The 23,340-nt window shown below is 49.3% G+C and overlaps 6 protein-coding genes across 6 annotated transcripts; 2 read left to right on the forward strand and 4 right to left on the reverse strand.

Moving 5' to 3' along the window:
- Positions 1–931: 931 nt before the first annotated feature.
- On the reverse strand, positions 932–2,126 carry LAJ45_08518 (uncharacterized protein; the record flags this gene model as incomplete). The annotated part of the gene is made up of 2 exons (XM_046118068.1): positions 932–2,037; positions 2,108–2,126. 2 exons carry the CDS (start codon positions 2,124–2,126, stop codon positions 932–934), a joined length of 1,125 nt encoding a protein of 374 aa, XP_045968666.1.
- Positions 2,127–2,805: 679 nt separating this feature from the next.
- Positions 2,806–5,183, reverse strand: LAJ45_08519 (uncharacterized protein; the record flags this gene model as incomplete). Its single annotated transcript, XM_046118069.1, has 7 exons — positions 2,806–3,062; positions 3,123–3,229; positions 3,288–3,542; positions 3,596–3,926; positions 3,990–4,091; positions 4,149–4,816; positions 4,882–5,183. 7 exons carry the CDS (start codon positions 5,181–5,183, stop codon positions 2,806–2,808), a joined length of 2,022 nt encoding a protein of 673 aa, XP_045968667.1.
- Positions 5,184–6,675: 1,492 nt separating this feature from the next.
- On the forward strand, positions 6,676–8,383 carry LAJ45_08520 (uncharacterized protein; the record flags this gene model as incomplete). The annotated part of the gene is made up of 2 exons (XM_046118070.1): positions 6,676–6,919; positions 6,984–8,383. The coding sequence occupies 2 exons, from the start codon at positions 6,676–6,678 to the stop codon at positions 8,381–8,383; spliced, it is 1,644 nt and encodes a 547-aa protein (XP_045968668.1).
- Positions 8,384–8,971: 588 nt separating this feature from the next.
- LAJ45_08521 (uncharacterized protein) lies at positions 8,972–11,637 on the reverse strand (the record flags this gene model as incomplete). The annotated part of the gene is made up of 4 exons (XM_046118071.1): positions 8,972–9,930; positions 9,990–11,255; positions 11,316–11,444; positions 11,565–11,637. The coding sequence occupies 4 exons, from the start codon at positions 11,635–11,637 to the stop codon at positions 8,972–8,974; spliced, it is 2,427 nt and encodes an 808-aa protein (XP_045968669.1).
- Positions 11,638–18,097: 6,460 nt separating this feature from the next.
- On the forward strand, positions 18,098–20,456 carry LAJ45_08522 (uncharacterized protein; the record flags this gene model as incomplete). Its single annotated transcript, XM_046118072.1, has 4 exons — positions 18,098–18,915; positions 18,991–19,085; positions 19,150–19,352; positions 19,410–20,456. The coding sequence occupies 4 exons, from the start codon at positions 18,098–18,100 to the stop codon at positions 20,454–20,456; spliced, it is 2,163 nt and encodes a 720-aa protein (XP_045968670.1).
- Positions 20,457–22,080: 1,624 nt separating this feature from the next.
- On the reverse strand, positions 22,081–22,918 carry LAJ45_08523 (uncharacterized protein; the record flags this gene model as incomplete). The annotated part of the gene is made up of 2 exons (XM_046118073.1): positions 22,081–22,754; positions 22,822–22,918. The coding sequence occupies 2 exons, from the start codon at positions 22,916–22,918 to the stop codon at positions 22,081–22,083; spliced, it is 771 nt and encodes a 256-aa protein (XP_045968671.1).
- Between the last annotated feature and the right edge of the window lie 422 nt (positions 22,919–23,340).

Here is a 23,340-nt window from a genome sequence, read left to right on the forward strand (position 1 = left end):
CACCCAATGGCCGGGCCAAGAATCACAACCAGCACATGTAGAATACAGCGAGGAGATCACAACCCCCAAATGCGAAACCAGAGCAAAGCACATAAAACAGGCATCTAGTAGTAGTAGATCAATTGCAAGTCAAGCCATTGACTAAATCCCATTCCTACTATACTACATATAGCTTTCTTTGAATTCGCCTAAACCACCATTTAGGCCCAACTTTTCCACTACCACCACCACCACCACCACCACCACCCTCCACTCGTCCGCCAGCCCACAACTAAGTACACCCCCATGGCCAGATATCTAAAACCCAGCCCCCCCCCCCCCCCCCCCCCTTCCCCCTCCTGTCCAGTAGGAGAGACCGAAGAAAGAAGAAGAAAATGCAGCAACAAAAAAAAAAGAAGATGCAACAAGAAAAAAAACCCAAACAGCCAACCGATACAAATAAATCATCAACTTGAATTCACCGCCACCATATAGCCGTAACGTAGCGTAACGTAGCGTAACCGTAAGCCTTCTAATCCCCCACCCACCCACCCACCCACCTCGCGGCCAAAGTGGGCGTGCCGGGCAAACACCAATAGACCCCCCCCTTAGCTAGCTACATGCTATATAGTAGTATGATAGTAGTAGCAGTAGTAATAATAATGCAAAGAACGAATCGAAAAAGAAAAATGCAAGAGAAGATGGGACGGAACTAGAACTAGATGATATCTAAGCATTCATGCATGAAACGCTTGATGAAGATGTAAAAGAAAAAGAAGACAATAACACCCATAAACCGCAAAAGACCACCACACCAGTATAATATTGTCAGAGAAAGAAAAAAAGTATGAAAGCTGAAAACTATTAAAGGACAGCCATCCAATCCAATCCAATCCCGCCCAACCCAGCCCACGAGAGGATCAAAAGAAGAAGAAAGAAGAAAGAAACCCCTCTACCCAACAACCTCCTCATCAGCCGCCGCAGCAGTCTCCCAATCATCAACAACCTCCTCCTCCTTCGCCTTCTCCTTCGCCTTCTCCGCCTTCTTCTGCAACACCAACTTCCTCCTCAACCCCTCCCCACTCCCCTTCTCCTTCAACCAGCTCCCCGCCGCGGCCCCCGCCGCCGCCGACGGCTCCCCACCACCACTCGATCCCAACATATTAAACACATTCCTCGTGCTCACCCCCGTCGCCACCAATCTCGCCGGCGGCACACCCTTATTCGACGCCACCGTCGACCACTGATTCCCCTGGCCGCCCACCACCACCCCGTCCTTCGTCACTGCACACAACTCCGCACTATCCGCGATGCCGCGCTGCGCAATGAGGCGCTTCAGCCTCGGGCTGATCTCCGTGAGCTCGATCTCGATCTGCTCCGTGGCCAGGCTACTCGTCTTCGGCAGGAGCAGGACCTCCTCGTCGCCGGACCACGTCAGGCCAAAGCGCAGCTGCGAGTCCTTCAGGACGTATTCGAGCTCCTTCTCGAGCTCTGAGGTGAGCAGGCCGACGCGGATCCCCTTGAGGAGGAGGGCGTTGAAGGCTTGCTTTGGCGGCTTTTTGAGCTGCTGCAGCAAGGAGGCGGGCATGGTGCTGGGCATAGCGGTGGGCTTGCTGGACAGGAACTCGGCGATTGTTTTTCGGGGTGCGGCGACAAAGTTGGAGCCCTTGGTGAGGACTACGCTGCGGTACGGCTCTGGGTCTTGGGACTCGGACTCGAGCCCAAAGTCCTGAGCAAGGGTGTGGAGGAAAGCGCGCTGGGTGCTCTTCATGGGCTGGAAAGCAAGACGCTTGGTACTTCCTTCCGCAAATGCCCTGTATTTAGCTTCAACAGTGCCTGCAAACTTCTTGTCCCTGCTGTAGAAGAAGAGGGTTTCCTCAGAATACGGCTGCGCCGCATCACGGTCAGGATCAATGTCAAGCGCAAAGGCCATACGACGGCTTCGGCACGCATCAGTACACTTAAGCTCCTTCTTGTTGCCGCCAGGGCTAGCTTTAGAGGCCCCACACTTAATCTCCTGCTTCAAACCGCCACAGGCGCATTTGAGCACGAGCTTCGCTGTGCACGGTTTGTCCTCGGAGCATTGGAAGGGGGCATGGCAGGCATCTAAACATGCATGCCCACAGACTGATTTTGGCTTTCCGCATTGCTGCTTGCATGGCTCGTCGCATTGCCCACCCTTGTGGCATACTTTACGGCAAAGATGAGAACCGCAGGAAAGTTTCCTGCCACATTCGGTTCCACAAGAGACAGCATCTCTCCAACAGGGGATTGATTTGACCGATTTCTTTCCACATAAACAGATCTTCTCAACCAGATAAGGGCAATTCGGGCAACTCTCTTCGTCAGGGTGACAGGGATGAGAAACCGCGGGGTGGTTGCAGCTCTTTGCCCTTGTGCACTGGTGCTTACAAGCCGGGGGACTAGCTCCGCAGGGAACTGGAGCAGGAGTAACTGTACGCCCACAATTACAACTCAAATCCTCAAAGCTAGCCTCCAGACAGTTTCCACAGTTCCCACGATGACACAGCATAGGGCAAGTGTGAGTCCCGCACTTGAGTAATCTTCCACAAGGTCGAGTGCAAATATGCTCCGGCTCAATGCCCTCGTCGTTTGAATTAGAAGCCAATGGCCTCTTCCTTTTTGAAGCCAATCTCTCCATGGCTTTCGACTCTCCAGAGCAGCACTTATCACCGCACTCATGTCTACCGCAGTTCAAAGCTGCTTTGCAAGTGCGCATGCATTGTGGGGGTTCTCCTTCCTCGCCCTGGTGGCAGAGACTGCTTGAACTAGTTTTTCCACAACGGCATACAATAGATACCGTCTTCATGCACATGCCGCAGTCTCCATCGTGGCAAGTCCTTTGACATGAATGCCCGCATTTAAGTTCTTTCTGACAGACCTTACCGCAAGTAGGGACAGGGTCCTCACATGATTGACGAGGTGTGTCGAGAAGCTGATTGATGTCGGTTTTGCCACAGGCACATGATTTGACAACGTCTGGAGATAGAGCGCAGTGTGCTGGAAGGACATTTTGAGAATGACAAGCTTTTTGGCAGCGATGTTTACCGCAATCAAAAGGCCTAAGATTGTCAACGTCAACAAAATCCAACATTGACACAAAAGCTCGGGATTTTACTCACCTGTCGCAAGTCTTCTCGCAGTTCCAATGCCCTTCCCATTGGGTAACACCCTGATCAGCGCTCTCAAAGCTAAGAACTGCCTCCTTTCTATCACAGCACTTGATGCTCTTCATATGGTTTCCGCAATAGCACCTCAGCTCTGATTCTACCTGACAAGCTCCACACGTCCCTGGATGGCACACTTTCGGGCAGGTATGCTCGCCACATGGCATAAAGTCATCGCAAGGCTTTTGGCAGCTCCAGCCCTCCTCATAGTTCGTGTCAACACATCGCCTCTGGGAGGTTTCGCTCCCGCAGTAACATTTCTTGACCGGCCCAATCGCAGTGCAAGGCGGACAGGGCCCAGCATGACATTGAAGATCACAGGCGTGGGGGCAGTTCTTAGGTGAAGTTCGTGACTTTCCGCATGTTTGACCACAGCTATAATCTAGTTAGTAAAATTCATAACGATAATCGAGATTATCCCATTTTACCTGTGTGGTGAAATATTTTTAGTGGCCTCCGGTTGCACAGTCTTCTCGCACCAACAGGTATACATATCCGGAACTTCATCTCCTGGATTGTTACAAGCAGGACATTTCCATTTCCTCCTTGGCGGCTCATCGTTCGCGTCCGAGTTCCTCGGTGGCGGCTGGTCCAGCCCTTGCTTTGCCCATTTCGTGATGCAATGCAAGTGAAAGACAGCCCAGCAGCACTTGCAATTCCAGATCTTCGACTTTCTGTTCAGCCCGCCGTAGCAGACCATACATTCGTAGGCCCCGCTGGCAATCTCCTTATGGATCCGCGTCCCGATGTCGTCGGAATCTTTTTTGCTCATAGTGTTGGTATGAACCCTCATATTCTTGAGAAGGGGTTTTTTTCTCTTACCATCTGGTTTGTACAATTCTTCGACCTGTTTTTTCCTATCCCTATTATTCGGGGGTTTCTTGCTGTTATTGTTGTTGGCTTTTGGAGCAGTCGAGCCTGAAGCTTTAGGTCCGCCCCATTCAGCATGTGGCAGCATTGAAGTAGTGAAGTTCGACATACCGCGAAGATGTGGGGGGATAACCTCAGCCGGCTTCCCGGGCTCAAACGCCGTAGCCTCGGCTCTCAGTTTCCCACCATCATGCTGGTCCTCTGCTGTATCTTCAGTTAATTTGCCACCAAACGCCCTCGCTGAAGGAACCACACGAGCATCCTTTGGACGTTCAGCATCTGGAGTACTGGACCGGGGTGAGGTTGATTTCGATCCTTCGGAGGTCAGGTTTGCTCCAAAGCGCCTCTGTGGTGGCTGGCGGTGCCGCTGGTTAGGTGGAGAGCCCTCGGGTGTCTCCCCGAGAATGTGACTTCCCTGGGGTAGGAAGGCTTGTCGTTGCCAGCTGGGTCCACTTTCAGCCCTACTCTCCCTCTCTTTACCTTTGCGCTTTCTGCTAGCCTGTCGGGGTCCAGTGGGTGGTTCTGTGGTATTAGATGAGGATTGCTGGTTGTTAGCTGGCGAGTCGGAACTCCTCCCATTCTGAGCATTGTTGGATCTAGGGCTCTTCTTTTGCTGTCTCGAAATGCTTTCCTCTCTATGTGATTCCATAAGAGCTTGAACCTTCTCCGCACCCGTCATCTGTCTCGGGGCACTCGGTGGTGTTCCTTGTTGAGCCGCATTTGAGCTCCCGCTGAACCCATTACTGGTCGAAGCCTGAGAAACACTCCCCTCAGCGCTACTGTTCAACCCCGCCGTCTCCACAGCCGCCCCCAAAACCTCCCCCCTCTCCGAAATCGGCGTAACCCTGCCCGGCGAAGCCTCAGAGTCCTTGCCCTTGCCCTTGCCACGCCCCGGCCGGCCCCGCCTGCGCCCGCGTCGGTCCCCATCTGATTTCTGCGAATTGGTTTCCGACGGCGGAGAAGCCCCTCATGCTGCTGTTGCTGCTCCTGGTCTGGCCGGGTGGGTATTGAGGGGGGCGCTGCCCCGCGTCTGCCCATGTTGAGGAACGCCACTCGCCCGCGTCCTCCTCCTCCTCGCCCGCCGCGGGTTGGTCCTCTGTCTGCTGATGGGCCCAATGGCACTACTGGGGGATCGATGGTAGCCATGGGTGATGTGCTCTCGCTGGTGTTGCTGTTTGTTGTAGCGTTATCCAATGTGGCAATTATGTGGTGTAAGGAATGAATGCTTGGGGTCTTAATTGAAGTGAGTGAAAAGAAGAGGTGGGAAAAAAAGGTTGTAAATGTGAAAAAGTAGTTTGTGGTTACAATCTTCTCTCCTCTGCGCAGTGCGAACCGGTGAATTGACAAGAAGGTTGCAGCAGTAAGGGTTGTAGTCCTTATAAGCGGATTGAGTGGAAGGTGTAGGTAGGGTGTTTGGGGGGGGGGGGGGGGGGGAATAGAAGGAATGAAGGGAGCGAGTGAGTGAGTAAGTGAGTGAGTAAGTGAGCGAACGAGCGAGCAAGAGAGAGACCCGCACCGTGCAGCAGCAGCCGGGCGTCACCGCCTACCGATCGCCCCTTCCCCTGCCTGTCGCACATACTCTACTCTACACCCCGCCGAAATACCGTGGGTGTGGGGCCTTGGCGGTAGATGACACATCTCGCTAGATTCTTCCTTTCGGCGCTACCCGGGCTTTCCGAACGGGATTTTTCTTCTTGTTGCTCTGTGTTAACCACGAATAGAATAGCCTATCTATGTAGCTAGGACGCTGGGCCGGGGGGAACCTGACAAAGAATTAAGCTCAGACTCCCTCCCAGGACCAGGATCCAGCTCATGGGAGTCATCATGTAGAAATGACTGTAATCGCAATGGAATGCCCCGTGCTACTTTGGATATAGGTGATAAAGTGCAATTGTTGCTGTCTACGGTGATACATCCGTATATCCTCTCTGAGGCGGAGCACATGATGGGAACGGGTTGGCTGATAAGGTGGGGAAGATGAGAGTGGAAGAAAAGGAAGAAGAAGAAGAAGAAGAAGAAGAAGAAGAAGAGAGCTGTGAGAAGCTAACAGCCCAAGGTGTTTTGGCCCGCCAGGTACCAACCAGCACTTGGTCGGTGCCCGCACCTCCCTGTTTCGGATATTTAAACAACTTCGGTATATTGAGTATTGGGATCTTTTAGCAAGCAATTGACTGAGACCAGTGCTCAAATTGAGAGCAAACTCCATTCACGGATGCTATGGTAATGCTATCAAAGTTGAAATCTGCATCACTGCCCTGAGTTCTATAAACTCTAGCAATAATTGGTTTCAAGAAATATGGATTATAGTCGGCGGGTGATACATCGTGTCTCACGGTGGTAGCTATTTCCCTCAAATTCTGTCCGCTCCACCATGTCCATTCACTGATACTCCAACCACAGAACTTCTCAAAAACCAAGAAAAACTTCAACTCCAGCTTCATTCAGCCCTCATATGGCTAGAGTCATCCTCCAGATAATCCCAGTCCGGCCCACTGCAGCCAAGGTCTTGGAAGTCCCAAAACCTACACAATGGACCACCAACCTGCAGATCCGCATCACCAACCCCCAACCTCATCCACCCATAACACTGATCTGAACCTCAATTCATGGCCGTCCTTGCCCAGCACTCATGCCCACCATGGAAGCCTCATCACTCCCCTACCACGAGCCGTCAATCGTGCAAGTGCTCACCCTGTCCTCCTTCGGCCTGCTCCTCAACCTAACAAACTGGGCGCTCGAGCGCACCATCTACTGCGGCCTCGTCGGGCAGATCCTCATCGGCGTCTTCTGGGGCACCCCACTCGGCGACTGGCTCGACTCCAGCATTGAAGCCGCCGTCGTGCAGCTAGGCTATCTCGGACTAATCCTCCTCGTCTACGAAGGTATTACACCCTCACCGCATCTCACATATCTATAGACATCTAACCCCCCCCCCCTCCCCCACAGGCGGCCTCTCCACCTCCCTCGCCCCCCTCCTCCACAACCTCCCGCTCTCCACCGCCGTCGCCGCCACCGGAATCCTCCTCCCCATCGCCCTCTCCTTCCCCCTCACGGCCCTCCTCCCCGGCACCACCCCGCTCCAATGCTTCGCCGCCGGCGCCGCCCTCTCCGCCACCAGCCTCGGCACCACCTTCTCGATCCTGACCTCCTCCGGCCTCGCGCGCACCCGCCTCGGCACCGTCCTCACCAGCGCCGCAATGATGGACGACGTCGTCGGCCTCATCATGATCCAGGTCGTCGCCGCCCTCGGCACCAGCACCAGCTCCGACTCCGGCGGCAGCTCCATCAGCGGCGCCACCATCGGCCGCCCCGTCGGCGCCTCCCTCGGCCTCCTCCTCTTCGTCATTCTCGCCTGCCGCTGGCTCGTCGCGCCGCTCCACCGCCACCGCCACCGCTCCCTCCGCCCAGGACCAACACCCACACCCACACCCGCGAACCCTCCCGCAGAAGCAGCCCGCCCCGCACTCAGCGCCGCCAACCGCGCCTTCACAATCCACACCGCCCTCCTCCTCACGCTCGTCACGACCGCCAGCTACGCCGGCACCTCCGTCCTCCTCGCCGCCTTCCTCGCCGGCGCCGCAATAACCTGGTCCGACAACCTCTCCCCGACCACCACCACCACCACCACCACAGCGTGGACAGGCGCACGCATATACGAGCACTACTACGCGCCCATCACGACGCGCCTCCTCACACCCTTCTTCTTCGCCTCAATCGGCTTCTCGATCCCGATCACCCAACTCTTCGCGGGCAGCACGGTCTGGCGAGGCATCGTCTATGCTGCACTCATGGCGCTGGGGAAGCTCCTGACGGGCGTGTGGCTGCTGCGTTTCCGCGTCCCGGGGGTTGCGGTTGCGGGGAGGATTAGGGCGCTGAGGAAATTTGGTCCTGCGGCGTGCACCACTCCTGCCACTACCACTACTACTGCCACTCCCGCTACTACCTCTTCCACCACCACTGCCACTACCACCAATTCTACACCTCCAACCAACACCACCCCCGCACCCGCACAAAAGCCCAAATCGCTGTACCCGCCCTCGATCCTGGGACTAGCCATGATCGCGCGCGGCGAAATCGGCTTCCTTATCGCGTCTGTCGCCGAAGCCCGCGGAATCTTCAGTCCCGCCCCCGGCGGGGCGGAGGGCAGCTCGGAGCTGTACCTGGTTGTGATCTGGGCGACGGTGGTGTGTACGGTGCTGGGCCCGGTGTGTGTGGGGCTGCTGGTGCGGCGGGTGAAGGCGCTGGAGAGGGAGCGGGTTGTGAAGGGGGGGACAAGTGGGGGTGTGGGTGTGTTGGGGAGTTGGGGGGTGGATATTGATGTGCCGGCGGAGGGGTGGAGGGGGTAGAGGTAGTGCCAGTGGAGGTACCGGCGGCGGCGGCGGAGGTGGGGAGCAATTAGATTATTGTAGATACTGTACCTAGAGCAGTATTGTTTTTTATTTACTTAAACGATTCAATGATAGACAGTAGACAGACAGACATATAGTTAGATAGTAAAAATTGTTTTAATGATTATTGCGATAATATTGTTAATCCATTATTACTAAGTTTGTTAGCGGCGGTCATTATTATTTTTATGTTCATAACAATCATTGACACACAATAATCAAACCTCACCTCTATAACATCCACCACCCCTAATTCTATCTCCTCCCACCAAATCTCTCACAAAACACACAACTAAAGTATTTACCAAGCATTCTTCCGACCACACCGCTATTTACCCAACAATGATATCCCTCTTTGCAAAAAAAAAAAATACAACAAAAGTGTGATAAAAAACACAGAAAATATTAAAAGAGAAAAAGAGAAAAAAACGCCATGCCCATACAGGTCCATCCCACAAAAAAGAAGAAAAAACCCAAATCCCCCGAGCAATGCACCCAAAAGCCCCCCTCCCCCCACACACGCACAACGGGCCTGTGATTTACAATTTACATCATCCTCTCATCCGTCGCCCTCCTAATCATGGTCCTCCGCCTCCCCACCCACACCTCTTCCAGCGGGCTGACCAAGCTCGGGTTCACAAACAGTCCGCCGTGCTCCCGGCGCTCATCCAAAGTCTCAAGATCCGTGCGGCCGTCGCCGCGAATCACTTGGCCTTCTTGGTCTGGGATGCTCTGGTTGACGTCGACATCGCCTGGCTCGCGGATGGCGTGGAGCGCAATAAATGAGTTGAGTTTGCCCCAGTCCTCATCCCAGCGGTACATCCATAGAATGTTTCCGACAATGAGCGGTGCGACCATGGCGCTTCTGACGAATGCTCCTTGAGAGGCTAGGAACCCTGCCATGGCGAGCTGGAAGATGATGAGCCCAATGACGACACGGTAGAAGATCATCGACCACGCCTGCCCCGTGCTGTGCTGTGGATGGTCCATAGCGTACAGGAGCTGGTACTTGTATGTGAAGTAACCAATGATAAAGTACAAAAAGCCAAAAAATAGGATCAACCTTCCGCGGGGAAGGATACTGTACACAAATGTAATAATCAACACCAGGATAGGCTGGGGGAGGAAGAATCCATATGAGAATACTGGTGGCCGGTTGAGCTCTGCGTATTGACGTGGACTCCTTGAGATGAGCTTGTTGATGGGGTATAGCGCCACTGTGCCGAACTCGAGGAGGCGGAATGGGAACATGCCGATGCCTTGAAGAATGATTAGGTTGACATAGAAGGCGGCAAGGCCGTTAAGGGAGCCGGCAAGGGCATAGGCCACTCGGGTGGTGTCGCTAAGTGAGCCTTTAAGTTCATCCCAGAGCTTCTCGAAAGTGAGCGCAGTCCCGAGAATGGTAAAGGCAATGAACAAGTTGAAGAAAGTGAAAAAGAAGTTCTTAGAGATAACCGAGAGCTCGAGTTCAGCTATCGATATGAAAGCTTGGTATGTTGACAGCCCTGAAAATTCACATGTGTTAACGCACAGACGATCACTCGTGGAAGGGCGGAATACAAACATTCATAAAAGTACGGAACCGCGACGTTGAGCAAGGTCAATGCGAGAGTAGGCAAAAACGCTTGAACCAAAGACTCAACCCATTCACTTTTCTCCAAGACTGCTGCCAACCACGGCCAGATTTTTTGGATATCGGCAATGTTCAAAAGTGCAGCCAACCCAGTAACCGGAATAAGCCAGATGATACTCAAAATACTGACGAAAACACTAATACTCCAACTCCTTACTACGCGCTGAGTGCGGGACATATACGTGTTTCTCCACACAATTGAATCAGGGGCGGGCGCTTGGTATGCAAGTAATGTTCCGAACCGGGGGTCCAAAACCGCCTGGATGGCGACCTGTGCAGAAGCCGTTGACGACATGGTCACAAATGCGATTGGAACTGGCTTGTATGTTTGCTTTCTAGCAACCGTGATCCTTTTGTCGAGAGTTTGAAGAAGCGCCGTATAGTGGTCAATCGAGTCTACGGTTTTGGTGTGCATCTTAAACGGGCCATAGCGGAACGTATGCATTGGCCTATTCGTCTTGTGCGAATGAGGGCCGCTTCCATGCGGCGCAAGCAATGGGGCATCTTCACTGTCCGTACTACCTGGAGTTGAAGTTGCAGTCGGGAGTTCATCTGGGTCACTGTACAAGGTTCGCCGGAACCCATAATAGCTCGTATAAGCTGCCTCCAAACTCCTCAAAGCACTATCCCTTTGCTCCATCAACTTATCCAGCTCCAGCCAATCCCGGCAGATTGTAACTGATTCGACTTTGCCGATATTGAGTTCATCCATATATTGGCGGAGGGCACTTTCAGACCGGAGTTCCGGAGGAACCCCAGAGAGGCGGATGGTCCTGTCGGTGATTGTCACTTGACCGCCAAGGTATTTCTGGCGAACCGCAATGACCTTCTTTGTGGCATCGACCAGGAGATATGTTGCGAGACCTGTAAAGATGTAGACGAAAAACAAGTATGCCCAGAGGTACGGCCCATCCAGCTTCTTCGGCTTGCCCTCATCCGGATGTCGGTTATTGCTAAGAGCCCACATAGAGAAAGACGTGAACTTGATCTTTGAACCATCATAGTAATATTGAATCGGAAGCAGAACCGTGAATGCGAGGATTGTGGCTAGCCCAGTGAACCGGATCGCCATCTTGAAGAACGCCAGGAACACATAGGCGTCCAAGCCCGCGGTGGCGAGCACCTCATCATCCGTGATTTTCCATAGGGCCGGAATCCAACCGAACAGCGTTTTCGGCAAGTCGGGAAGTGTCGAGGCTGTACCATTTCTTGTCAGTTTCATATTCATGCGAAAGGCACGTGGGAGCTCCAACATACCACTGTAAACCTGTTTCTTACGCGCAGCATACAATGTCGACCATCGCGGCCGTAGAATGCAGAAGGCAATAAAAGCACCAATTCCAAAGGTCAACGAGATAGCGAGCTGTGTTGGAAGATCCTTTGCGCCTGTTGTTGTGAATGGTGTTCTGTTAGGACCCTTTGGTCGCAGAGAATGCATATCAAACAGAGTGGGGGGGGGATAAAGGGCTCAGTAAAAGAGTAGGAAGAAAAAGGAGAGCAACGTACGGGTAAGGTTCGCAGGGTCTTTAATATCAGTGTCGTTCTTCAAAAACACGGGAGTTTGAATTTGGTACTCCATGGCTGCCCATCCACTACTCCGAGCAGTTTTCGTAAGTAGAAGTAGGAAGGGTGGTTTAGAGTGTAGTTAGTATGGAAGTGGTCTGGTGCCGTTAGAATGGAATCGTGAAGTTGGGATCGATCTTTTTTTCCCTCTCTCTCTCGGAGGTCTTCCGGGGGCGGTTGGGGCTGGCAGGCTTTGCAGCTGCCAGGTGCTGGTTGGCTGAAATATGTGTGTCTGGTCCGTCTGTCGCGTAACAGCTGGCAAATGCGTGACCCTCCCACGCCAAGTGCTGCGTGACGACATACTGCAGTGGTGGCGCTAGGCGGGGGTTGTCAGGTACAAGCGATTCCCGACGACAACTGCGGTTTCTTCGACTGCAAAACGTTTCCCCACGTTCTGAATCTCAAATCGGCCCTGCTCCTCATTGGCGGCTTCCCCTCTATCCTTAACGGCCCCATCGCTATGAAATGTATCAGAACCCCTCTTCGGCAAACAAAAGTGGAGCGGTCATCTACTCAAAAAAAATGTTGAGATTTCTTCTTGTAAGAAATTTTGTTGCTGTGCCCCCCGCATTAACTACTCTGGAGTAGGTACATTAAATACCCTAGCAGTGTCAACGGAACTTGGCCCTTCCGGAAAACATGGTCTGGTTTGCTATCGATACTGGCATGATAAAATCCTGTTACGAATATCAACTGGGCTTAAAAACCTCGGTATGGGATGCAAGCGACATGTTTTCCCATATCACATACATACAGCACGATATGTACCTATCGTACTTATGTACTCTAGATAGAGAACTGTCGACCCTTACGAAAGCACATATGTTCTCTAGAGTGCATGTAGCACGTTAATTCTGCGCACATATCTGCGTGTAGAACCCTACTATCGGCCCGGGACAGGAGAGCCATGTCCTAAAGAGACTTTATCTCCATTGTCTATCCTTGGGAAATATATCATGGGGTCCAGCATGGAAATGATACCTACGCATCCCACGAAACCACCTCCAGGCATCTCCCCGGCTTCTATCAGAAACTGATATATGAGCGAGAGGATTCAAGTACGTTTAGCAGACGCTTCTTACAGACCTTCATAAGGCAAAACTGGTCTCATCACTCTGTGCATTCATGCGGTTACGTGGTCCATAATTCAAGCCCTAGCCCTCATCCCCAGGGGACCAGAACTAAAAGCTTCCCTGCATAAAACTATGCATGCATAGCATATCAGGTGATAAACTTCCGAAAACAATTTTTCTATAACAATTCAACGACGTCAAAAAAAAAACCCCCCCCGTCGCACTCTATTTATAAGGGTACCTGCCCGCAGAAAGAGTCTTTTCAGGCTATAAGGCTTCCACCTATAGTATAAATATCACGGCTTTAGCGCGCTATCAAAAGTAATTATGTACATTCCTGGCGCCTCGACTGTGGTTGTCGGCGGAAAACACACATCCCTCTAGCCTAGCAATAGGGGTTTGCGGACGACCTCAGCTCAAGGAACACTTGATCTATTCCCTGTTTTGCCCAGATTGGTAGTCGACGTCGCTGAAGCTTCCATGAAATTTCTTCTGGGTCTATATATATTTACCCCATGTTAATATTGCGTTGCACTTCCTAACTTAGAAGCAGTCATAGGATACTCCCAATAACTAACCCTGTAAGCAAGTGGCAGCTGAAAAGGTGCCAAAAGGGGTGATTGGTATTGTAAATGGCAAGATATAACGAAATATCATCTTCCTATAAATACTTTAAGGACATGATAGAACTCAAATTTTCATCTCCAGGTATAAATCAATAAAGGCTCTTTCAACGGGCGATTTCGCTTACCCTATGTTCCAAGAAGCCTTAGCAACCCGAGTAATATACGTGCATCCTGTATGAATTGCCGTCCATGTAATCTGGAGACGGCTGGTACTCTGCTGGAACCCAGTTGAAGTTTAGTGCCACATCGTTTTGGCTTTTAGTGCGAGGCTTTGCCAAGAAGATATCCTTATTAGGGTTTAACTAGTAGATACTTCATGTAGATAGCCATATCACCAGACTGGAAGAGGCGGGCATGGTAAGGCAACATATGGCTGATTTGCAAGAGTATTCTCATGATCCCCGAGACACTCTTCTTAAAACAGTCATGTATAGTAATCTGATTGCGGGAGGCAATAAGCTCGGGGTATATCTGCTGAAGAAAGTTACCGCAGCAAGGGAAGGTCGTAACACACAAAGACGTAATATCTGAAAAGTGCCACACCCACATCAACGATATACTTTGCATTTCTTAAGTCGCCCTAACCCGGGAGACCGGGTACTTCGAATATGTCAAACTGCCGCACACCCCGCATCCTTTCCAGTATTATGGGATGTCCGAGACGAAACAATAGTCGCGGGCAGATGCATTAGAGCGCTAGATCCGACGATCAAGGTACCCGAAGATCCAGGGATATGCGGTATACTACCCGTAGCATTGGTCTTGCCAAACTATTTTGTTGGGTCGTCGGACAGGTCATTTGTTGCCTTTGGCGCCGGGGTGGGGATTGACCTGGTGCTGTTCCCCGGGCAATGGTACCACAGAGCTGCAGCTAGCTGTATTGAAGAGAGCTGATTTCCAAACTGCCTATCTTGATCCACTTTAGTGGAATATGGTGCGTTCTGTTGTTGTTGGTTCCATGAGTTGATATTCCGGTTCCCGTGACTTTGGGTTGATATGAGTATGTACAGACATGTCTTTCATATTGATGCAGTGAATTTGGAACAATTGAAGTTGTCTCGGGCAAATAGAGTGGGTTGAGTTCCAAGACAGTTATTAACCATGGCTCCTCATGGAAGTGATTCTTAAAATTAAAAGGATAATAGATTGCTAGTATTTCAAAGTACTAATGCAGAAATATAGCCATAATGAATCACACTCTTGATTCAAGGGAAATTCCTTCAAAGTAAGAATCGTTAGAGGAATAGTACATCATAAAGTGATCTTAACATATCTCAATCAGCAATTTAGGGAGAATCCGAGGAACTTGTCTCAGTTGTCCTCAGTGTAGTCTTAAACACTAGATATATCGACCACCTTTCCCGGATTTCAACGAATGTAATACTACAACGTGGTTAAAATCCTTGAAATCCAGTAATTAAGATGACCTAAGGTTGACTGAGGCGGCCCTCAAATACCAATTGTTACCACCATTGACGTCTCAATGTTTCAATGTTTCAATAAAGCCTCAAATGAACCCAAGGTTCACATAAGATTAGCGCCCATCACAGCCAATTATATCACTGTGTTCTCAATTCCATACCACGCGGTCGCAAAACCCAACAGCTATTAAGAACGGGGAAGTCGGAAGGATCCTCCTCCACGTGTAGGTAATTCCTCAATCAGATTTACAACGAACGATACGGAATGATTCCATGACTAATAAGTACTATCCCGAGACCGCGGAATGCTAATTTCATTCCGGTACCGGCCAGCCGGAAGTTTCCAGTTGTCCACATCTGTCATCACTAGTGGCCATTGCCGAATGTCAATAACCCGGAAATACACATAAATACGAATAAAACTCTATTGGTGTTGTATGGTGACAAACACCGCATCTTGAATATGTCCGAAATTAGGGCCGGCCTTTTCGCATCTCACTGACGCTAACGGCTTCTCTGATCAGTGAGTACTGGCTTTGTTGATATCTCAATGTTGTTTGTTTAACACGCCGGAAGCAATATTGATGACGATGATCCGCTATCAATCATGATAACTCGAACATGTTTCTCGTTCTGTAATAAGGTCTCTAGGTGAGGACGATTTATGACATTAGCCTTACTCGGCATGCTTCCTGCAGTATTTGTCGATCATGTTGGATCTATTTTTGCAACACTCTGACAAGAATAATTGCTTTTCCTGTGTTAGAAGTGATTTTACTGATGTCTTAGATGCCCTCTAAGCCACTTTACTTCCCCGGATTATATAATAGACCTACATACCGTTATCAGTTGTTCTAGAAGGAAAGAGTGCCTATATTTAAGGTTCTTATCGATATTGTGAAGGTTTTTTATTTATATTTTTTTTGGTTCGTACAAAAGCAGAAACGTACGGTACCAACAAGATAAAACATTATATTGGGCGCGTGGAGAGGCGGTTGGAATGTAGAGAATACCGGAGTATTAGAGAGCTCAGATGAAATTGGCGCATTGACCCGTTGCACTATCTGCACTGTCAAACAAACAAGCTTGAGGAATGTTTAGCCTTTTTAGGGCCCCGGTGAGGTGGGGGGATTATTACCATTTAGCAGTGGAGCAGTGGGGCTTCTTTTCTTTTTTTTACGCCGCAATTGGAAAAGCCACAGAGGTGAGATTTCATGCACCAAGTACCTGTATGTAGGAATGTCCTTGTAGAGTTGTATCGCATTAACGCTCCAACCACGGCTCAGTATATTCAGGCACCGATTTTCTCTTCGCCCGAGCCGCATTTGCCTTACTGGAGGATGTCAGCCATCCATCTCAACAGCCGCAACATCTCGACCCAATTTTGGGATGAAGCTTCGTCATAATATAAGAGCGAGAGCGGCGGTAGTGGTGCACAATGTGGCATGCCCACTCTATCTCAGGAATATCGGTAGCTCCAGGTTTTGAATAGAAAGTGTTGTAGGAAAGCACAAAGATGAGTTTCTTGGCTTGCAAGGGTCGCAGGTGCCCCTGGACTTACCCTCATCTAGCCAAGCGCCGCCTGCAGGGAATCCCAACCCCAGTTGAGGGGAAAAAAGAGGAAGGATCCCAACTTTTGAGGGCATACTGAAAAAAGGAAAGATCTCTCGATGGGAGTTCTGAATAGAAGAGATCTTGTTTTCAGCTCTTTCACGTAGAGTGGATGCATCTGAAGGGAAGAAAGCAAATCTCCGAGGGGACGGTTGTCCTTGCGGGGGCCGCGTGTGGGCACCGCCGCTGCCAAAGCTGATGCTGATTCTGTGGCTTCTGCAGCAGGTACGTACGCCATAGAAGAGGATGGATTCGGTACTGGCCGCGCAAGTCTGATGTTTGGAGAATCGTGTAGGGCACCAGGTAGAGTATCGTCGGTTGTGTTCCGTTCCCCGCACTTGTTTCTGGACCTGAACTCTTCTTTTTTCTTTCTACGAATCAGTGTAAAGGGTGTTTCCTTGTTTCAAACGTTCCTTATCCACTCCAGAGGGCGGTGTTTCCTGTACCTGAACACTTATTTTTGACCTGACTTGCAAGGTGTACCTCATTATTCTCGTACCGGATCATTCATGCGAAGGCTTCTCTATTTCGTATTTGTAGGCATATAGATTGTAGGAGTACTCTACTAGAGATTATAGAGTAGAGTAAAGTAGAATGCTACATATATACATACATTACGATCCTACCAGATGCCTCATATGGGATGCACTTTAGTGCTAACTTAACCTGCGGCTCGAGTCCCGGATGCACATTGCTGTAGAAACTCTTAATATCCTCGCTCCTTCGCTTCAGTCCTCTCCACATACATGTGTCGAGGGGGGGGGGGGGGGGGGGGGGGCCACGGATTCTATCCTTTCATATCACCTCATCTTTTCGTCTTTCATCATCTTTCTCTTCCTCTCAACTGGGGCTACTTCCTATTCTATCCAAAGTCGCCCACGCCCCTCGTCTACATAGTACTCCAGTAACCCACTCACTTACTCACTCGTGGGGTACTTTTTTCAATCGTTTCTTCCGTACATATATACACATTCAATACACCCACCTACATTACCCCCTTTGTGTCCACTGTCCGCTTTCTTTTTTGCTGTGAGCGTTTCTGCAGCCACTCTCTGTCCAGCTCGCATAGCTCTCATTACCTCCCATCCATTCACTTGTTCGTGCCAGTACATACTATTACGCTTTCGGAGATCCTAACTTATTGGAGGACGCCTTCCTCTCTCGCTTCCCCCTTCCCACCCAAACAGCCGGAATGCAATTCAAACAACAAGACTGAAACTACCTCCCATCTCTACTATCCACACTGAAATTCCATGTGTACAGATCTTCAGGACTCTTACCCCATTCTTACCTAGATCATACTTGTACACACTCTGTAGTTCCTGCTCTACCACCTCCGTTCAACTTAAGCCCCTCCACTCCCTTCTTCAACCCTCCCCCCACAACGATCAACCACTACAGCTACGGTTACACTCCCCAGCCTTCATAACAAGCAGCTACCTTACTGCGAGGCCTGAGCATACTTCAAACTTGATCGACGACTTCCGGTCCACTCGTGAACAGCTTCCACACACACACCTAAGAGAGGACTAAGGAACCAAGAGAAAAAACACAAAGAATTACGCAAGGGGCCCACATCCAAAACCCTGACATCCGTCAACTGCAGCCAGCCAGGGGTGTTCCTCGTTCCAATCATCCACTTTTCCGACCGAAATCAGTCAGAATTGCATAGGAATCCTTGATAATACTTCTGTCGTTTTTTTCTTGTGTTTGAACTATTTGCTCGAGAGAGCGTGGTTCCTATCATGGGCAAGAGAGATCCCAAAACTGCTGCCTACATGACAAACGGGACCAATACAACAGGCAAGAAGACCCATGAAGGTCACAAGACAACCGCCGCAACGATCGCGAAAGTAGCTGCGGCTCAGGAGGAAGTCAAGCAATCCCTCGAACCCCTTGGAAAGTCTGAACAACCACCGAAGGCCCCACCGAAGGATCTGAAGAAGCTTCTCAAAGGACAGCAGCCACCTTTTGGAGGAAGGTCAAACATGTCCCCAGGCGCTTCACAAACAGCGACAGCTATTCAACGCATTGCCGAGAATGGGGCACCACCATTAAAGCTCAGTACCAATCCTTCTGGCCAGTCGTCAAAACCGCGTAAAGGGAGTTCGAAGTCTTCAAAATCTGCTTCCAAGTCGTCGACATCTTTGAACTCAGTCTCGCCCTCTTCGGTCAGGCACCATTCATCTCCGTCATCCCCCGGTTCTGAGAACGCCCCTCCTCTTCCCCAACGACCCCGTCCACAACGTTCTTCTTCTGCTGAAGGTGCCAGCTTGCTTAGTATTGTGAAGAAGGGAAAGGAACAGATTCAATCAGATGGATCAAAAGTCGCGAAGTTCTTCGGCAAGAAATCTCATGAGGCCTGGGACAAGATAAAGAAGCAGAAGGAAAAGGAGTCAAAATCACAAAAGTTTGTGTGTGAAAGAAGAGACACGAGCAATGATATCGATGTCTTCGGTATGGAGTTGAAGGATGCGGTTTTGAAAACCAGAGTAGCGAACGATAGGAAGATGGTTGGTGATGGCGCGTATTGGATGCCTGCTTTGGCTTATAGATGTTTACAGTACGTATTCATACCCCCCGGAAGATTTTCAATTGAAAAATTCCATTAATTATAAACCTTTTTCTTTCTTTTTAGATATCTAAACGTTCATGGACCGCACGAGCTGGGTATTTATCGGATATCCGGGAGCACATCTGTGGTGGATGAGCTAAGGGCGGATTTCAAGATTCGTATGTTTAGACCCCACCAACCTTTTCTAACTCTTCTTGACCTAGCGGCTAATCTGCATTTCAGATCACGATATCGATCTTTTTGATAATCCCCCGGATGATCTCCATACAGTCTCTTCTTTATTGAAGGGTTGGTTTAGGTCCCTACCTGAAGCTATTCTTCCCAATGATGTCCAGAAGCGTGTCTACGAAAAGTGTAAGGACATGACAGATGCTATTAAACCACCGCAAGCCTTTGTGGACGAGCTGTCCAACCTCCCACCATACGTAAGGATCACCCTCTATTAGTTTTTTGTCGCGAGGGAAGCTCACTCAACATCACAGAACTACTATCTCCTTCATCATCTCTTCTCGCATTTGAGCGCCATTTGCGGCGCATCAGATGTGAACAAGATGGGTCTTGCTAACCTTGGCATGATATTCTGCTCAACCCTTCGAATTGATCGATTCTGCTTCAATTGGCTAGTCAATAGCTGGTCGGACTGTTGGGCGGGCTGCTTGACTGAGGAAGAGGAATATGAAAGGACTCTTCCGCCACCACCACGCCGCAATCCTTCGATTACATCGTCAGCTTCTCACAATTACAATCGTTACAACCAGTCTTCGCCCATCCCCTCAGAACCTAGATCAAGGTCAGCTGGTCGTGCCGATACCATGCCTAATAGCAGCGTAGATCGTTGGCCATCAAATGGGTCAAGCAATCGTCAGCTTTCTAATAAATCCCCCGTCCTATCATCAGGCCGGAGTAGATCTACAAGCAAGGCTGGTACAGATCGTCTGATAGAGGCCGAAAAGGATCTAGAACGGGAAATCCGGAGACGGAGAGATCAAGACATGGCAATGTCTCGTGAGAGATCAAAAGAAACCCAACGTTCCAAAACAGATTTATCTGAATATGAGGATTGGAAAGATGCTCTAGAAAACGTCCCCCCTTCTAGTACACCAACCCCACCTCCGTTCGTACCTCGCCACCCGACTCCCCCTATGAACGGTAAAAAGGAAAAGCCAAGAGCAAGATCACCAGAGGGTTCAAGAAGCGCTATCCGTATGCAAGACATTGAGGAGTTGAATAAACTCGCTCTTCGAAAGAAGGATATTGATGAGATAAGCAACCTTCGCATCGAAACCAATACCAATTTTCAGCCTCCTAGATCACCGGCTGGGAAATCACCAGGTGGAAAGTTCTCAATTCATAGCAATCAGTCTGATCAACTCAGTTTAAATGTGGAGACAGGATGTACCCCGAGAGGAAGCATCAGCAGCGAGCGCAATGGAAAAAACTCGGGGAAAAACTCCCCAGCAATGTTGGGGATGCCATTACCGAGGATTGAGCCGATTAGCCCTATGTTGAAGGAGGGAGGAATGCTTTGAACGGCATATAGGAGGTTGCTATGGACTTTTTGACTTCGCGATTGTTTAAAGTTTATTTTTACCCTTTAGTTTCTTTTAATATGTGCTTGTCTGTGGAGCTTTTCCCTTTTTGGGTTACCATTAATCCTCTGGCAGGATTAATTAATTGGTATCTGCTTATTGTGGAATTGAAATCACAGACTTCCCGCACTCTTTCTACGTCATTATACAGCTTCCTATTTTTTTTTTCTTTTGGCCTTTCTGAGTAAGTGTTTTTTTTTCCCCCTCTTTACAGCGACGGTGAGCCGTTTTGGTGGCTTTTTTTTTCCTTTTTTTTTCCTTCAAGTTTCTCGGTTGGAGTTGAGCGTAGCATTTTCAGTGCATTGTCATTGTCGTTTTCTTTATTCCATTAATTTTCTATGTTCTGGGTTCCATGGGTGATACGAGTTCCTTTCTTATCGTTCTTGCTCTCTCTCCTATTTGTGTGGTCCGGAATAAGATCACTGCAGAAACACGGCGGGTATACGGGGCGGTGTACAGCTCTCGGCGGCATGTGGCGTGGGCATAATGTATTTTTTTGTACCTCCTTTTCTATTACTGACTCGTCTCGCCCGTCCAACTCGTTCGCTCGTTTAGAGACACATCTACGTACACCCTCCATCCATCCACTCGCTACTACCTACATGTACTACTACCTACCTCTACTACTAAAAACCTGCTACTTGCTACATCTTTATATTACATACCTGTAGGCTGCATTTTCCAGTTTAAACCGTCCTCATTTCTTTTTCATTCTTTCCGATTTGTCTTGTACGTGTTTTTAGAGCCTCGAGATACCCCCTGCTTTCGATTGAAACAAGTCGATTGATGGAGGCTTCGGTGAATGGAAAAGAATGAGAAAATGCGGTTCGGATGAAAAAGGAAGAGTTCTAATTGTGACAAATGATCTGGAATCTGCCTTGTGTATGCCTTGTTACATAGTGAATAATGGGGAAGCTCTGTTTGGCTGGGAATCCTATGCCCAGAAACGTGGAGTTCCTGGGACAGATCCAGGAACGGCCGCGGATCAAGATGTCGAGTCATGAATGGTGATCAGTAGAGCGAACACGGCTCATGATGGTAAATACATCATGTAACTGCACGTAGAATACTAGTACTTGGATTGGATACCAGACTTGGGGCCTTGCTTTGCCTACCACTGTTAAAATCAATACCGTGCGTACTGCCGGGGTGTATAAATACATGTAAACAATTTATTCCATAAGTACTACATGTACATATATGTATGTACTTCTGGCCATTGGTTCTGTTCTTATTCGGTCTTGATCTTATCGTGTGTGGTGAGGCCTATTGTGCATTCGCGGAGTGACCTTGTATTGATTTTAGTTGGACAAATCTACAACCTAGAACATGATATCTATGAAGTACTCCGTACATGTACTTATATACATGTGCGTTTTAGTAGTATCGGTTGTGTTTGGATTTTCTCATTGGAATAGTACCTGAGGGATTCCTTATGGAAAGTTCAGCTACACCAAATAATACCCATTGAGAAACATATTTGATCCTAGCAAATGTTTTATCTTTTATGTACTTGAACGACCGGATACCAGGTAATTTAAGAATGTACATCAGACCGTCACTATTAGTAGCGGTAGTAAGGTACGTGGCTCCACGGGGCACCTTCCACCTTAACCAATTCTTCTTTAATCACGACCACCCACCCCATCTGAGCATCCCCCATCTGAACATCCTCCATCTTGAGATCATTCTCCATCTTTAGATACTCTTCTTTCATCTCCACGTCCTCCATCTTGATATCGAGCTCGGGTTTGATTTCCGTTTCTGTCTTGATTTCGTGTTCAGTCTTGATTCCGGGCTCAGTCTTGATTCCGGGCTCAGTCTTGACTTCGAGTTCAGCCTTGATTTCACACTCAGCCTTGATTTCAAGCTCAGACTTGACTTGGAATTGAACCTTGATCTCTAACTCAACCTTGACTTCAAACTCAGACTTTATTCCGAACCCAGATTTAAAGTCGAACTCAGTATTGTCCTCTAATTTCTCTTTGACTTCTGGTAACTCGATATCGTCCTCCAACTTGAACTCCATCTTAACTTCAGGCTCGACAACAGTATCATTTCTTAGTGGTTGGGTTTGTTCGAGTTGTCTGCGGTTTACCTCCAGCTGTTGTCGACGCTCTTCGAGTGCCGCCCGGCGCTGTTCAAGATCTACCTCCATCAACTGCTGCCCCTCGTTATCTCCCCCTTGAATAGCTCCTAGATTCTGTCCTCCTTGATCATGGTGACTAAGTAGTTCTTCTGAGCCATTATATCAACTCACTTAACATCTTATTTCGCTTTATAATAGGGGAAGTGTGGTACGAACCTGCGACCAGACTCTCAGCTTTTCTCCGTGCTCTCGCGAGCGCACTAATCCTCGCTGCCGCTCTACACTGCAACCTCCTATGACTGATTCCCCCCATTTAGTTAACTGAGAGCTAAGCGTTGGGTTCTATAAGAGAAAGTGTTGCTTTGAAACGAAATCGATAGGATGGATAGCTGTAGAGAGGCCTAGGTAATAGAAGAAAAAAGGAGCGCGATCCGAGATATTAAATCTGTTATATTTACGTATGAACGCCAGATCCTTGGCGTGTGATCCGATGTTTTGTCGGCGTTGTTCGAAAGCTAAGATAATGTAACTCTTTATGGGCATTTAAACCCGTGCTCGTTTTAATAGATAAATGAATAAAATGTTTAGTATTCACCAGTGAAATCAATATCGTCTTTGTATAGAATCTCAATAGAGATGTACTTGAATAACACATGACTTACGTAGCTGTATCCGGGATGGCATTGGCCTTGCTTCCGCAACGCTTTCATCTAAACCCACAGGCAACCTTTGGAC

This window comes from Morchella importuna (assembly GCF_003444635.1).
Source record: "Morchella importuna strain M04M26 chromosome Unknown Morimp01GS030, whole genome shotgun sequence".
In the NCBI taxonomy this organism is placed as follows: Eukaryota; Fungi; Ascomycota; class Pezizomycetes; order Pezizales; family Morchellaceae; genus Morchella; species Morchella importuna.